We start from the raw sequence: 11,193 nt of genomic DNA, 5'->3' as shown, positions 1-11,193 counted from the left end.
AGTGACCGCGCAATTGGGGAAGCGAAAGATACCAAAAAGCTAGTGCCAAACCAGTTTTCGACTGCTTTGCGCCGGCGCTGCCAGACTTTCAAAAAGTAACTATTATCAGCATGGATCGATGAACTTGCAGCGCTGGGCACTCTTATTGCAAAAGCTGCAGTGTGACCATAACAATTTCGGGGCGCCCCGTTTTGAATTCTTCAATAAATAACACACAAGGAGCAATTGTTTAGTAAAGTTGCGAAAGCGTTGTGGAATCGTTTATTCTCATTCTTGTTAGAAATGCACTCTTGGAGAGTTTTAGTACTAGCCTAGAGCAATTTTTATATTTTCTTCCTGCTCTGCAACAGCACTCTTCGCACTTACACTTATAAGTCAATAAAGAGAGATAGATTGAGAGAGTTGAGATGGGCAAGTAAATAACACAAGTACATAGTTCTCTATTTATATTATATATATGTATATCTATATGTATATACTTTTTACGACGAAGCGAAAATAAATGTATATGTATATATATTTATATGTATAGTATATGTATAGATTTGTAGCGCCGTTTCTAATAGTTTCACATATAAAAATGTTTCCTTTGTAGGACATTTACATACAACATTCATACCCAAGTGGCAACTATAATACATATAAGTACATTTATTTATATCAATGTATAGATATATAACTCTTTGGATCTTTATATAGGCATATATGTAACTGTACGTAGCTGTTTGTATGTATATGTATGTAGGTATCGGTATAATTATCGCTATCAGCTATGCGCAGGGTAAACCGATGGTGGGACAGAGACAGGAGAACCCAGAGTTTTCGGAGCCCCCTTTCTTGAGCCCTGATATTGTGTGTATATTGTATGTATGTATGCGTGTGGCGCAAAAATGTAGGCTAATAAGCTTCGATAGTGCAGCAAGGTGGCTAGAATTTGTTCGGCTATGTTGCTTTCGATATTTTCCATTTCTCTCTTAGGTACGCACACTGGTACAAAAGTATGCAAGTTTTTTTTTGAAGGCAGCGCGGGACTACTTGGACACACATATGTTTTAGTACAGGCTCTATGTGTATGCTTGTGTGATCTAATCTTTAATGGTGGTAATCGTGGATTAATGGGCGGCACTGATTTTGTGTTAGTTAACATTCGCTATAAGTTTACATAGGTTACACTCTTAATGTATATATGTACTGTATATACTCGTATAATGTATATATATATAATTTACTGGTTTTGTGGGCGGGGCTGGTGCTCCCTGATACATCTTTACATTATTCGAAGTCGATAAGTGCTGGGAAAAGGGCGTGGTTGGAGGCTAGAGGACAGAGGACAGATGGGGGAGCGGGGAGCGGGGGCGGTGCAGGGGCTAAGTGTGAGAAAGTCTGGACTTAATTTAATGTACAGGACTACGTTGTCTACGCTTCATCATCATCTTTATCCTCTAATCGCAAGGAAGTACTCTATATATATATAAATATATATGATATTCTTGCATCGCTTCGACATTGTTCTTGTTGTACTTTTGATAGTTTTGCTTTTTGTGCTGGCATGTTGAGCTTTTACTTTGAAATGGTTTTGCCTGCTGTGCTGGGTACTGCGGGCGAGAGAGGGACAGATGGAGAGTCTGCGATCAGTGTGACCAACTTTGTATGGAAAGCAAACGAAACTTAATTGTACTGCAACACTTACACTATTTGTTGCCTTTGCATTTAAGAAGATAATACTGATACAATAATCTGAAGGCATTTTCAAAACGACTGTTATTGGAAATCTATTTAGAAACAACTAATACATACACAAAGGCGTGTTAAATCAAAAAGGCTAGATTAACGTATTCGCGATCTTAAATTGGCCACACTGAAGCGAGGTTTCCCATTTGTAGAGAGAGAAAGACAGATAGGAACAGAGTGAGTCAGAGAGAGCATGAGATGCAGACGTAGCTGTAAATTAGCCATTCGGGGAGTGGGAGGGGGGCGGTAAGGGGATTACTTTGAGGGATCGCGTTTCGGGGACTTCTGAAGGGAGCAGGAAGGATCATTTGGTAGGGGCAGGGGCTGCGCCTACAGATCAAAATAAAACTCAACAAGCATGGCCTAAAACTGGTTGACCTTCAGCTCGTTGCCCTGCAGCTGGACGAGGCGGAAGGCCTCGCGAATGGTCGGGGTCATCAGGAGCTTGAGATTGTCCTCGGCTTCGCCGGGCAGCGAACGCAGCAGCTCCATGGAGGCCACCACCAGCTGGGCCAAGGCAGCCCTCTTGTAGTTGGAGTCCTTTAGGATGCTGCTGGCTCGCTGCTGTTCGATTTCCGGCGATATTGACTCGGCCTCCGATGACTTCGCCTGCCGATTGGTGTCGAAGGGATTGTTTCGGCATTTCGGTTGAAACTCGCTGATCAGCGTGGTCATGGTGACGTTCTCTTCCTCCTGAAGCTGGACGCACTTGCTGGGCGAGGTGCTGCTCCCGGATCCAGATCCAGATCCTGATCCCGATCCCGATCCCGATCCCAAACCCGAGCCCGTATCCGTCATCTCGGCATCTCCATTCCCGTTCAGAGAGATGCACATGGGCTTGCTCTGCGGATGGTGGTGCACTTGCAGTGGCTTCTGGCGCAGCTTTCCCGACCCACTCTCGATCTCATGAAGCGCGGAGTTGCTTAGATACAGTTCGCAGACCAGATTCCAGGCATCCTGCAGACAGAACAGGTACCGCACAAAGTTCTCCTTCTTCTTAACTGTGGTGGTGTTCAGTCGGGAGCAGGACTCCAGGATGAAGTTAAGGTCCTCCGGCCCTAGGTTGTACACTACAATGTCGTTGAGATGCGAGTCCACCAGCGCTATGTAGTAGATCATCCACGACGAGGTCATCTGCTTGTACAAATTGGCCGCGTACTCAATGTTCGACACCTTCTGCATGAGGAACTTGAGACCGGGACGCGAGTCGAACTCCAGGGCGGACATCAGGTACTGCTTGACGCAGCGCAGCAGTATCTCCTTGGAGCGGAAGTCCAAGTCGTAATCGTGGCTGGGGGAAGCCGCCGAGGCTGCGTAGTTGTCGAAGATGCAGGTGGACACCGCCTGGGGCACGCACTTCAACCGCGACAGCAGCAGCTTGGCCACCAGTTGGAGCAGCATCTGGTTGGCCAGCAGGCCCACGACCAGATTCTTGAACGGGATCCGGATCACAAAGTTGTCCAGGTTCGAGTTGAACCCATTGTTCAGGGGGTAAAGCAGGAAGGAGTAGCTCCTGTCGTCGGACAACTTGCACTGCGAGGCACTGGGCGTGGAGGCCAGGTTCTGGCTGGGCTCCCGTTGATTGTCCGACAGAAAGACCTGCTGCGCCAGCGCGTAGATCCTGGCCAGCTCCTCCAGGCTGCTGTCCCGCCGGGCAGCCACCTTCACGTTGGCGCAGTCCCCGTAGAAGCTGTTCGACTTCTCGTGGAAGGCGAACGAGAGCTGGCGCAGCGGAGCGATTGTTACGGTGCAGGCGCGGTGGATGGCCGAGCAGGCGATCATCCACTGGGACTCGTTGAAGAGCATGCCGGTGGACAGGATGACGTGCTTGAGGCAGGACACGGAGATCCGGGCAATCGCCTCCTGCGACTGGGCGGCGCATTCGATGAGGACCAGCAGCAGTTGCTTCAAGGCCAGTGTGGCCGATCCCGAGATCTTGGTGGGCGACTCGATGAGATTGGATCCCCCGTTCGAGCCACCGCCGTTCTTCTGCTGCTCCTCGCTGGCGGAGCTGGAGCTGCTGTCGTACTGCTGGTTGTATCTGCATCCCTGATCCTGGACAGGCGGCGACTGCTGCTTCTGCTCCCTCTCAATCTTCTCGGTCACGAACTTCAGCTTGGAGTACAGCAGATTGTCCGCCGGGTGAACGATCTGGGCCAGGCGCGTCTTGGTGCCCGCTCCCAGACGCCGCTGTTCCGGCACCGACTTCTCGATGAACTCCACCACCAGGTCGGTGGTCATGCAGCAGCAGTGCTTGAAGTTCTTCTCCACCAGCTGCCAGGAGGCGCCCGTCTTGTTGATGTAGCGCAGCCAGTCCTGGATCATCGGCACCAGCAGGTGGTTGATGCAGTAGAAGCCGAAGTCGATGCCCGGGCTGGCCAGGAGGTTCTTGAACAGCTTGAAGATCGTCTGCAGGATGGGCGCCTGGTGGGAGTAGGGGCAGACGATCAGCGAGTTGGTCAGCCCGTCGAGCAGCAGGAACCACACCTTGAGCACTCCCGACGGCTTGTCCATCTCGTCGATCTTGACAATGGTGTCCTTGTCGATGTGCAGCGACCGGTAGGAGATCATGTACTGCTCGTTCCGCGTCTGCAGGTAGTCGTTGCCGAAGTAGGTGAAGTTCTCCATCGAACTCGGTATGTTCGCGTCGATGATGTGCGTGTAGGAGATGCCCTTGATCTTGTACGTCGAATGGAAGTTGGGGCACTTGGGCATGCTGTGCATGAAGCCGAGAATGCTGGAGCAGCGCTCCAGGAAGCGGAGCGTCTCATGGAGGAAGTCCGTGGGCCGGAACGTGTTGTCCTCCTCCTGCTGTCCACCGCCACCATTCACTCCGGTTCCCCCCGCTGTGTTTCCGTTTCCACCGGAGCAGGCATTGTTATTTCCCCCGCCGGATATCTCCAGATAGGAGAGCAGGCACAGGATGCAATCCAATCCCGCGTTGGCAAACACCAGCGTGTTGTCCGAATCGAGGAAAACCCGAAAGATGTCAATGATGTTGCTCATGTTCAGCATCCGACTGCGCGCGTTCCGCAGGGTTCCGAACAGAGGTCGCCAGCCGGAGCGGATCTCGGTGCGATGTGCCTCCACCACCTCGTACAGGCAGGCCACAATCTGGTCCTGCACATCCACGTCCGTGTCCATGCTCAGCAGGTTCTCGAACGGCTTGAGCAGCGCTTCGTTGAAGTGAAAGTACGGCAGCTCCGACTGCTCCACCAGGAGGGCGGTGATTATGTCGTGGATGTACTCGATCGCCCGCTTCGAAATCATCCGGTCCCGGTGACAGGCGGCCTTTAAGTTGCAAGTTTCACAATATAATTCATGAGGTAATTAACGAACAAGCGAGGATACAACACATTCGGAATAATAGCAGGAGTGTATAAGAAAGTTGATTAAATAAAAGTCTATTAAAGTGGCTTTAAATCACTTTAACAATCGCTGTCAATCGAAGAACATTTCAAAGGAGTATAAAACAAAATACACTGTTCTAGAAACAACAAAAATAAATAAATAAAAATTGTGCATGGAGATCAAATAATTAATTCTTCCTGATTAATGACCTAAGAAATTGGATGAAGGTGTTTTCTTCTACATTTTCTGGCAATAAAAAAGTTGCATATCAACTTTTTTCATTTAAAAAAATCTAATTACATATTTCACAAAATTTTCAAATAAAATTTTGTTAATTTAAAAGTCGCTATGGAACTTCTTTTAAAGCCAAGAAACATTAAGGAAAATACCTCCCTTTAAACAATCCGATGATTGTTAACTTTTTTTCGGGGAGTCATCGTTTAATCATCATCTAAAAATGTGCAAGTATTTTCGAAATGTAGGATTCTACTCACATCCATGAGATGCGGTCCTGTGATGGCCCAGACCTTGAGCACGTGCAGCAGAGGTCGCGAGCTGCGGAACACCTTGAGCGTGACGTCGCCGATCCGGTGGAGGAGCAGGGACATGGGCAGCGAGTCGAGCTTCTTCCAGCCCTTGCTGGGCCACCAGATGCGACTGCCCTTGCGCGCCACCTGGCTCTTGTAGAGCTGCTCCCTGGAGGCGCGGCACAGGTGCTTTAGGAACTGGCACAGCGAGGGCAAGCTGAGCCTCTCGGCGGCGTCTCCGAAGAGGTTCTCCGCCTGGTGGGACAGGGCGCAGAGCACCTTCGAGGTGTCGCTCTGGCTGAGCAGCACTGTCTCATTCGTTCCGGAGTAGACCTTCAAAATCGAGGTGATGTTCGTGTTGGGACTCTGCATGGGCGCTTGCAGGAAGCTGTACACATCCACGCTAATGAAGAGAGAGTTGATCAGCACTCAGGGATAAATGAGTAAGTAAATGCCATAAATACCAGGTCTCATCATCGTCGATGGGTATGGAGGAGAGATTGAGCTTGTCCTGGGTGTTGCCGTTGCTCAGCTTTTCGCCCGTTTCGAGGTCCCGGCGGCTGCTGCCCGGAGAGGCGGATATGGCCGAGTTTTGCATGCTGAAGATCTCGTGCTCCAGCTGGCTGACGTGCCGGCAGACTGCGAAGATGCTCGGCCAACAATCGGCGCTGTAGCTGCCGAGATTCAGGCCGCCGGTGAGCACCACGTCCATGGACATGGCCTGGCTGGCGGAGATCCGGGGTCCGGAAGTCTGGCAGACATTGGAGGCCAGCAGGTTAAGTATTTTCCCGGCCAAATGCTGCAGATTCAAACTGTTGCTGAGCGTTGCGGCCTGAGGACACAAAAAGTCTCGAATTATAAGGCATTTGAGAAGTGGAAATCCTCAAAAGTTCTCACCGAATGCAGTCCATCCAGACACATGGCGTACAGAGCCTCGCCGTTCGATTTGTTCGCCTTGGCCTTGACCCGCAGTGTTCGCTTGGACAGGGCCACCAGCTTGTTGGAGGCCGAACTGGTCTGCAGATCCCCCAGCCCCGAGCTCAGCACGATGACCATGGACTCCCAGCAGCAGGTGAGCAGGCGCCGGCACAGCTTCTTGGCGGCCTCGCGCCGTTTGTCGTGCAGCTGCTCCTCCTCCTTGTGCTTCACGTTGGCCGTCTGCAGGCGCTGCCACTCGGACAGCATCTGGGTGGCGCCCAGTCCGCCGGCATCGCACAGCATGTCGACGAGGGCGCAGCGCGGCCCCATCCCCTCCAGCTGCTGGCGGGGCATGGCCTCCAAGACGTTGCACACGGTCACCGACTGGTAGAGCTCGCACAGCCACGGCGAGGAGAGATAGACGAGGACGCCGGTGTTCTGCACCGAGGTGACGAACTGCTGCTCCGACATCGGCACCAGGATGTCCTTGTGGGACATGCCCTGGGCCACCTGCTCGTAGTAGCCGGCACGCATCAGCTGCAGGCTGAGCAGGAGCGACGAGTAGATGGCCAGGTAGATGCCGTCCGCATTGATGGCGGTCAGGTTGTAGTCAAAGTCCGAGAAGTTCATGCTGTTCTCCTGGCAGACGGCCGAGGCGAACTCCTGCATCGCCTCGTCCAGCTCCACGCAGCTGCGCAGTCGCAGGAGCTTCGGCACCAGATCCTGCCTCAAAGCCCTGGCGAAATCGCGGGCATGCTGCCGATCGTTGTCGCTATCGGTTCGTATGGGCATTACGGGAGCCTCCAGGTGCGAGTATGGCCAGCGGTTCTCCACGCGCGACGTCTCGTCGCTGGAGCTGCTGGGGTCGTCGTCCTCGGGACCTTCGGTGTCCCCGGAGCCGTTGGAGGCCGCGTCCTGTTCGTGCGGCGGCTCGCCCTCGCTCTCCGATCCCGACGAGGTCTCGAACACGTTCTGCCGGAACTCCACGATGGCATCGCGATACGGAGCGGGCAGCCGGGCCATGCTTTGGTAGGTCAGTGGCCCGGAGTAGTCGGCATCCTTGAGCAGGTCGTGCCGTCCGTTGACCACCTGCACTATCTGGTCGCTGATCATCGACTCGGTCAGCTCGCCGCTGCAGAGCACCTGCAGACTGTCCAGCAGGGCCACCATGCACTCCACACTGGCCTGCAGGCTGGCCTCCGTGGCGGAGCCCACGCCACTGGCTCCGTAGGCACACTCCTCCATGGCGTCGACCAGCCTGAAAAGGGAACACAACACACAATATAATCCGGCTTAAAAATAACCAATACTTATATTCAAAACTTAGAAACTTTATAAGCATTCTTGAGCAAGATCTGTATTTTAATTCTTTTTGAATTGCATTTCGTTTTTTTAATTGATGCACTTACAGTCGAAAAAGCGCCATCTCATCGCTGCATCCCTGGGCGGTGTTTTTGTCCACATAAAGGATGACCGCCAGATCGATGAGGCGCTCGGGACTCTTGAAGATTTCCCTCACGCAGCGGAGCGGTTCGGTTCGATTCTGCGGAGCTGGCAGCAGGAGCATCCGATGGAACAGAGCCTCCAGCATGGGCCGCAGTGAGCCATGGGCACCGGCAATCCGCAGCAACTGGATGGCGGTCAAGTAGACGCAACGAGCCTGGGGACCATCTAAGCCAGGACCTGTGAAAAAGCCGCGCGCCTCGTTCTCAATCATGTGCAGTGCGTCCCTGAAGGAAATAAGAATCATAATAAAATGAAAATCCTCTGATTTGTTCCAGGTTTTCACTTACTTGTAGGTAAACTTCTTGTCCAGGTTGATCCTGCCGGGAGAGCCCAGGGCCGCCGCTAAAGTGGGGCAGAACTTCTGCCAAAGAAACGAGGTGAAGTGCGGATTGGCATGGACATTCCTGGGCAGAGCCGAGCTCAAGGTGAGGATGCACTCGGTGAGGTACAGCGAGCTGTGGTTCTCGCACTTCTTGTTCGGCGAGGCATTCACGTTGGGCTCGACGAGGCGACTGCAGAGCCACTGCATCACCGGGATGACCTCGTTGTAGACGGCGGAGGCCTGCGTTTGGGTCATCAGGCCGGCGGGCGCTGTCTTCTTCACCTCCTCGGCCTCCTCGATGAGGAAGGCGCAAAAGGTGCGAAGGCACTGCGAGGCGGCGGCCAAGGAAGCGGCCTTGGTGGCCCGCGAACCCATCTCCCAGCACTCGCCGCATCTGGAGAGGATCTCGATCAGCAGGCGACCGTTTAGGGTGCAGGCAGGGGAGCAGGCCATGGCCAGGAAGAGCCGGAGCACGTTGACCACCGTGTCCTCGCTGCTCGTCGACGGCAGGATGCCGTTGGTGGCCCTAAGGAGCTGCGATGGCAGCCAAACGGAGTCGTCCTCCGGCTCAAGGCCGATGTAGAAGCGCTCGTCCTTGATGACACGCTGATAAGATCGCAACAGGAAAACCGATTAATAGCGATTAGGTAACAAATATATGGCAGGAATGTTTTTAAAGGAGAGGAATCGGAAAAAAATTATTGGGTACTGAAACAATACCCATTGAGAAGATGGCATCAAGGAAAATGTTTGTTACTTAAGACTCTCAAGTTAAGAGTCTCTGAATAAAATATAAGCATAAGTAAATTGGAAGAGAACGGATGGAGTGGGGCAGTGGAATACAGCCAGAAACAAGGAAAACATCATAATACAGGACCAAGTTCGGAACTATTGATTACCATTTTGTTAACCAGTCATAAACAAAAGTCACTTCCGACCCCCGGGGACTCCCGGCAATTAGCCGATTCCGCCCATTGCCCCCTGAATGTCCCAGATATGCCATATACCAGGTCGCATGCTCAAAATCCCACATCCCATATCCCATGTCCTTTGTCCGGTGTCCAGTGTGTGCACACGGAATGATAAATCCGCCTTGTGCGGCGGAAGTTCCGGCCGGAAAAGTGTGTCAGTGGTTGAAATGGCCATTGTTGGCCCTATTATCATAGCCCCTCCCCCGATAATCACCAGTTCCGGGCACTGCACTTACATGAAGGCCGTTGAGTCCCATCGTGATGAACTTGGGCCGCTTTGTGTCCAGCGCCATCTGCAGGGCGGTAAAGCAAACGGAGCGCAGCTCATGCGAAGGATCCCGGTGGATTCCATGCTGGCGGTAGAGTTTATCTGCACGGAGAATAAGTTTCAGGAGTTAATATATTATTTGCGGATACACTTTTATAGTTTGTTTCTCCTGAATGCACCTTATGGTACCAATACAAAAAAAGCCTTTAAATAGTCGATTAACGGTAAACTTTTAGAAGACAATAAATCTGTCCTGATAATGCGGAAACTGCCCCGATTCGTTGCCTACTTTTCAGCAACACTAACACAAAACACACAAAGCCACAGTCAGATACTCAATAGGAAATAAAAAAGATTTAGTTGTGTGTTGCAATGTTGTGCATGGAATAGAATACAAAATATGCAGTTTAGAAATTGAACTAATATTAACCAGAAAGTAGCAACTAACGCTAAACAACAAACTTTTAAGCAAAAGAGAAAGTGAGAACGGTACGCTATTTTCGCTCTATCTCTCTTTCCCCCTTTTTAACCATAAATGTAATTCACAGACATATGGCCAAAAAGCGAATTGGAAAACTTACCGTAAGCGATTTGCGCCGTTTGTCGCAGCGCATTGTGTTTAGTTCCCGTTGATTCCTTGATAACAAGTAAGAAGAGGTCCTCCATATTGCTGCTCTCTTTCCAACACTCAAACAGTCGATTGCGTGTGTGCGTGTTAGCCCAAGTATCCTTAGTAGTGTGTGTGTTATGTTGTTATTGGTAGTGGCAACAACAATTCACAAAGCTCCTAAAAAATAGTAGTAAAATCAATACAAACAAATCTAAAATGTAATGTTTTATATACGTTAACATATACATATTGCTGCCATCTGTATGCACACACACACACACACGCACACGCAGACACACATGCAATAAAGTTTTGATGTGTGCGCTCGTATGTGTCGTGTTTTCGCGTCACGTCACTTTTGCACTTCTAAAAAACTTTTGCACACACAATGCAATTGTGCACCTTCAAAAAGTTCAAACAGTGTGTATCCGTTTTCCTTGAAAAACTTTTTCCTACTTTCACACACAGACACACAAGCCCATGAAGGCGAACAATGCAGTGGGCACTGCAGCGGTACGTTTTCAAAAAAAATCCATATGTCAAGTAATTTTAGCAGTTCTATTAACACTTTCCCTGTGATTACTCATCGGAAGTTACCATTTTGACGCTCGATCTTGGCCATTATGCGTGCCACCACTTGTGGTTTCTGTTTGCTTCTTATCCTAATGTTTTTTTCCAACTTTCTTTTTGCCTTCTCCGAGGGAAAAGACGCTGCACTTGCCGTTGGATGCGACAAATGCTGTGTGACGCGAAAGGAAAGCACTTTCACCATTTACGGCGGAGTGCGCACAGGCCATGGAGTACCGTTAGGCGTAGGAGTGCGCATGTCGCTGCAACAGCTGTTCGATTGTACAGTTTATCGGCCAGCTGAAACTTAAAAAAAGGGTGGCATTGCCAGTTTGAAAGAAGGAGCATTTTGGCCCAAGGAAACACCGGATGTATTTTATATTCCCATTTACATAAGAAATGTATGCCTTTCAATCAAACGT

At 50.7% G+C, this 11,193-nt stretch overlaps 1 protein-coding gene across 1 annotated transcript; it reads right to left on the bottom strand.

Moving 5' to 3' along the window:
- Positions 1-225: 225 nt before the first annotated feature.
- LOC108097300 (brefeldin A-inhibited guanine nucleotide-exchange protein 3) lies at positions 226-11,126 on the bottom strand. Its single transcript, XM_017199515.2, has 9 exons — positions 10,802-11,126; positions 10,176-10,381; positions 9,563-9,696; positions 8,321-8,961; positions 7,937-8,257; positions 6,507-7,785; positions 6,074-6,441; positions 5,577-6,012; positions 226-5,022 (listed from the first exon to the last, which is right to left on the bottom strand). The coding sequence occupies exons 2-9, from the start codon at positions 10,258-10,260 to the stop codon at positions 2,095-2,097; spliced, it is 6,192 nt and encodes a 2,063-aa protein (XP_017055004.1). The 5' UTR covers positions 10,261-10,381; positions 10,802-11,126; the 3' UTR covers positions 226-2,094.
- Between the last annotated feature and the right edge of the window lie 67 nt (positions 11,127-11,193).

The sequence above is a fragment of the Drosophila ficusphila genome, unplaced genomic scaffold, assembly GCF_018152265.1.
Source record: "Drosophila ficusphila isolate 14025-0441.05 unplaced genomic scaffold, ASM1815226v1 contig_198, whole genome shotgun sequence".
NCBI lineage: Eukaryota > Metazoa > Arthropoda > Insecta > Diptera > Drosophilidae > Drosophila > Drosophila ficusphila.
Note: the sequence above shows the minus strand (reverse complement) of the source record. Positions and strands in the feature narration are given on the sequence as shown.

What these genes read in the sequence shown, in the direction of transcription:
- LOC108097300 (XM_017199515.2), bottom strand. Translation starts at nt 10,260, where the DNA reads ATGGAGGACCTCTTCTTACTTGTTATCAAGGAATCAACGGGAACTAAA. An exon ending in TGGGACTCAACGGCCTTCAT is followed by an intron (nt 8,962 to 9,562) that starts GTAAGTGCAGTG and finishes CGATCTTATCAG; the next exon opens with CGTGTCATCAAGGACGAGCG. An exon ending in CAGGACCGCATCTCATGGAT is followed by an intron (nt 5,023 to 5,576) that starts GTGAGTAGAATC and finishes TGCAACTTAAAG; the next exon opens with GCCGCCTGTCACCGGGACCG.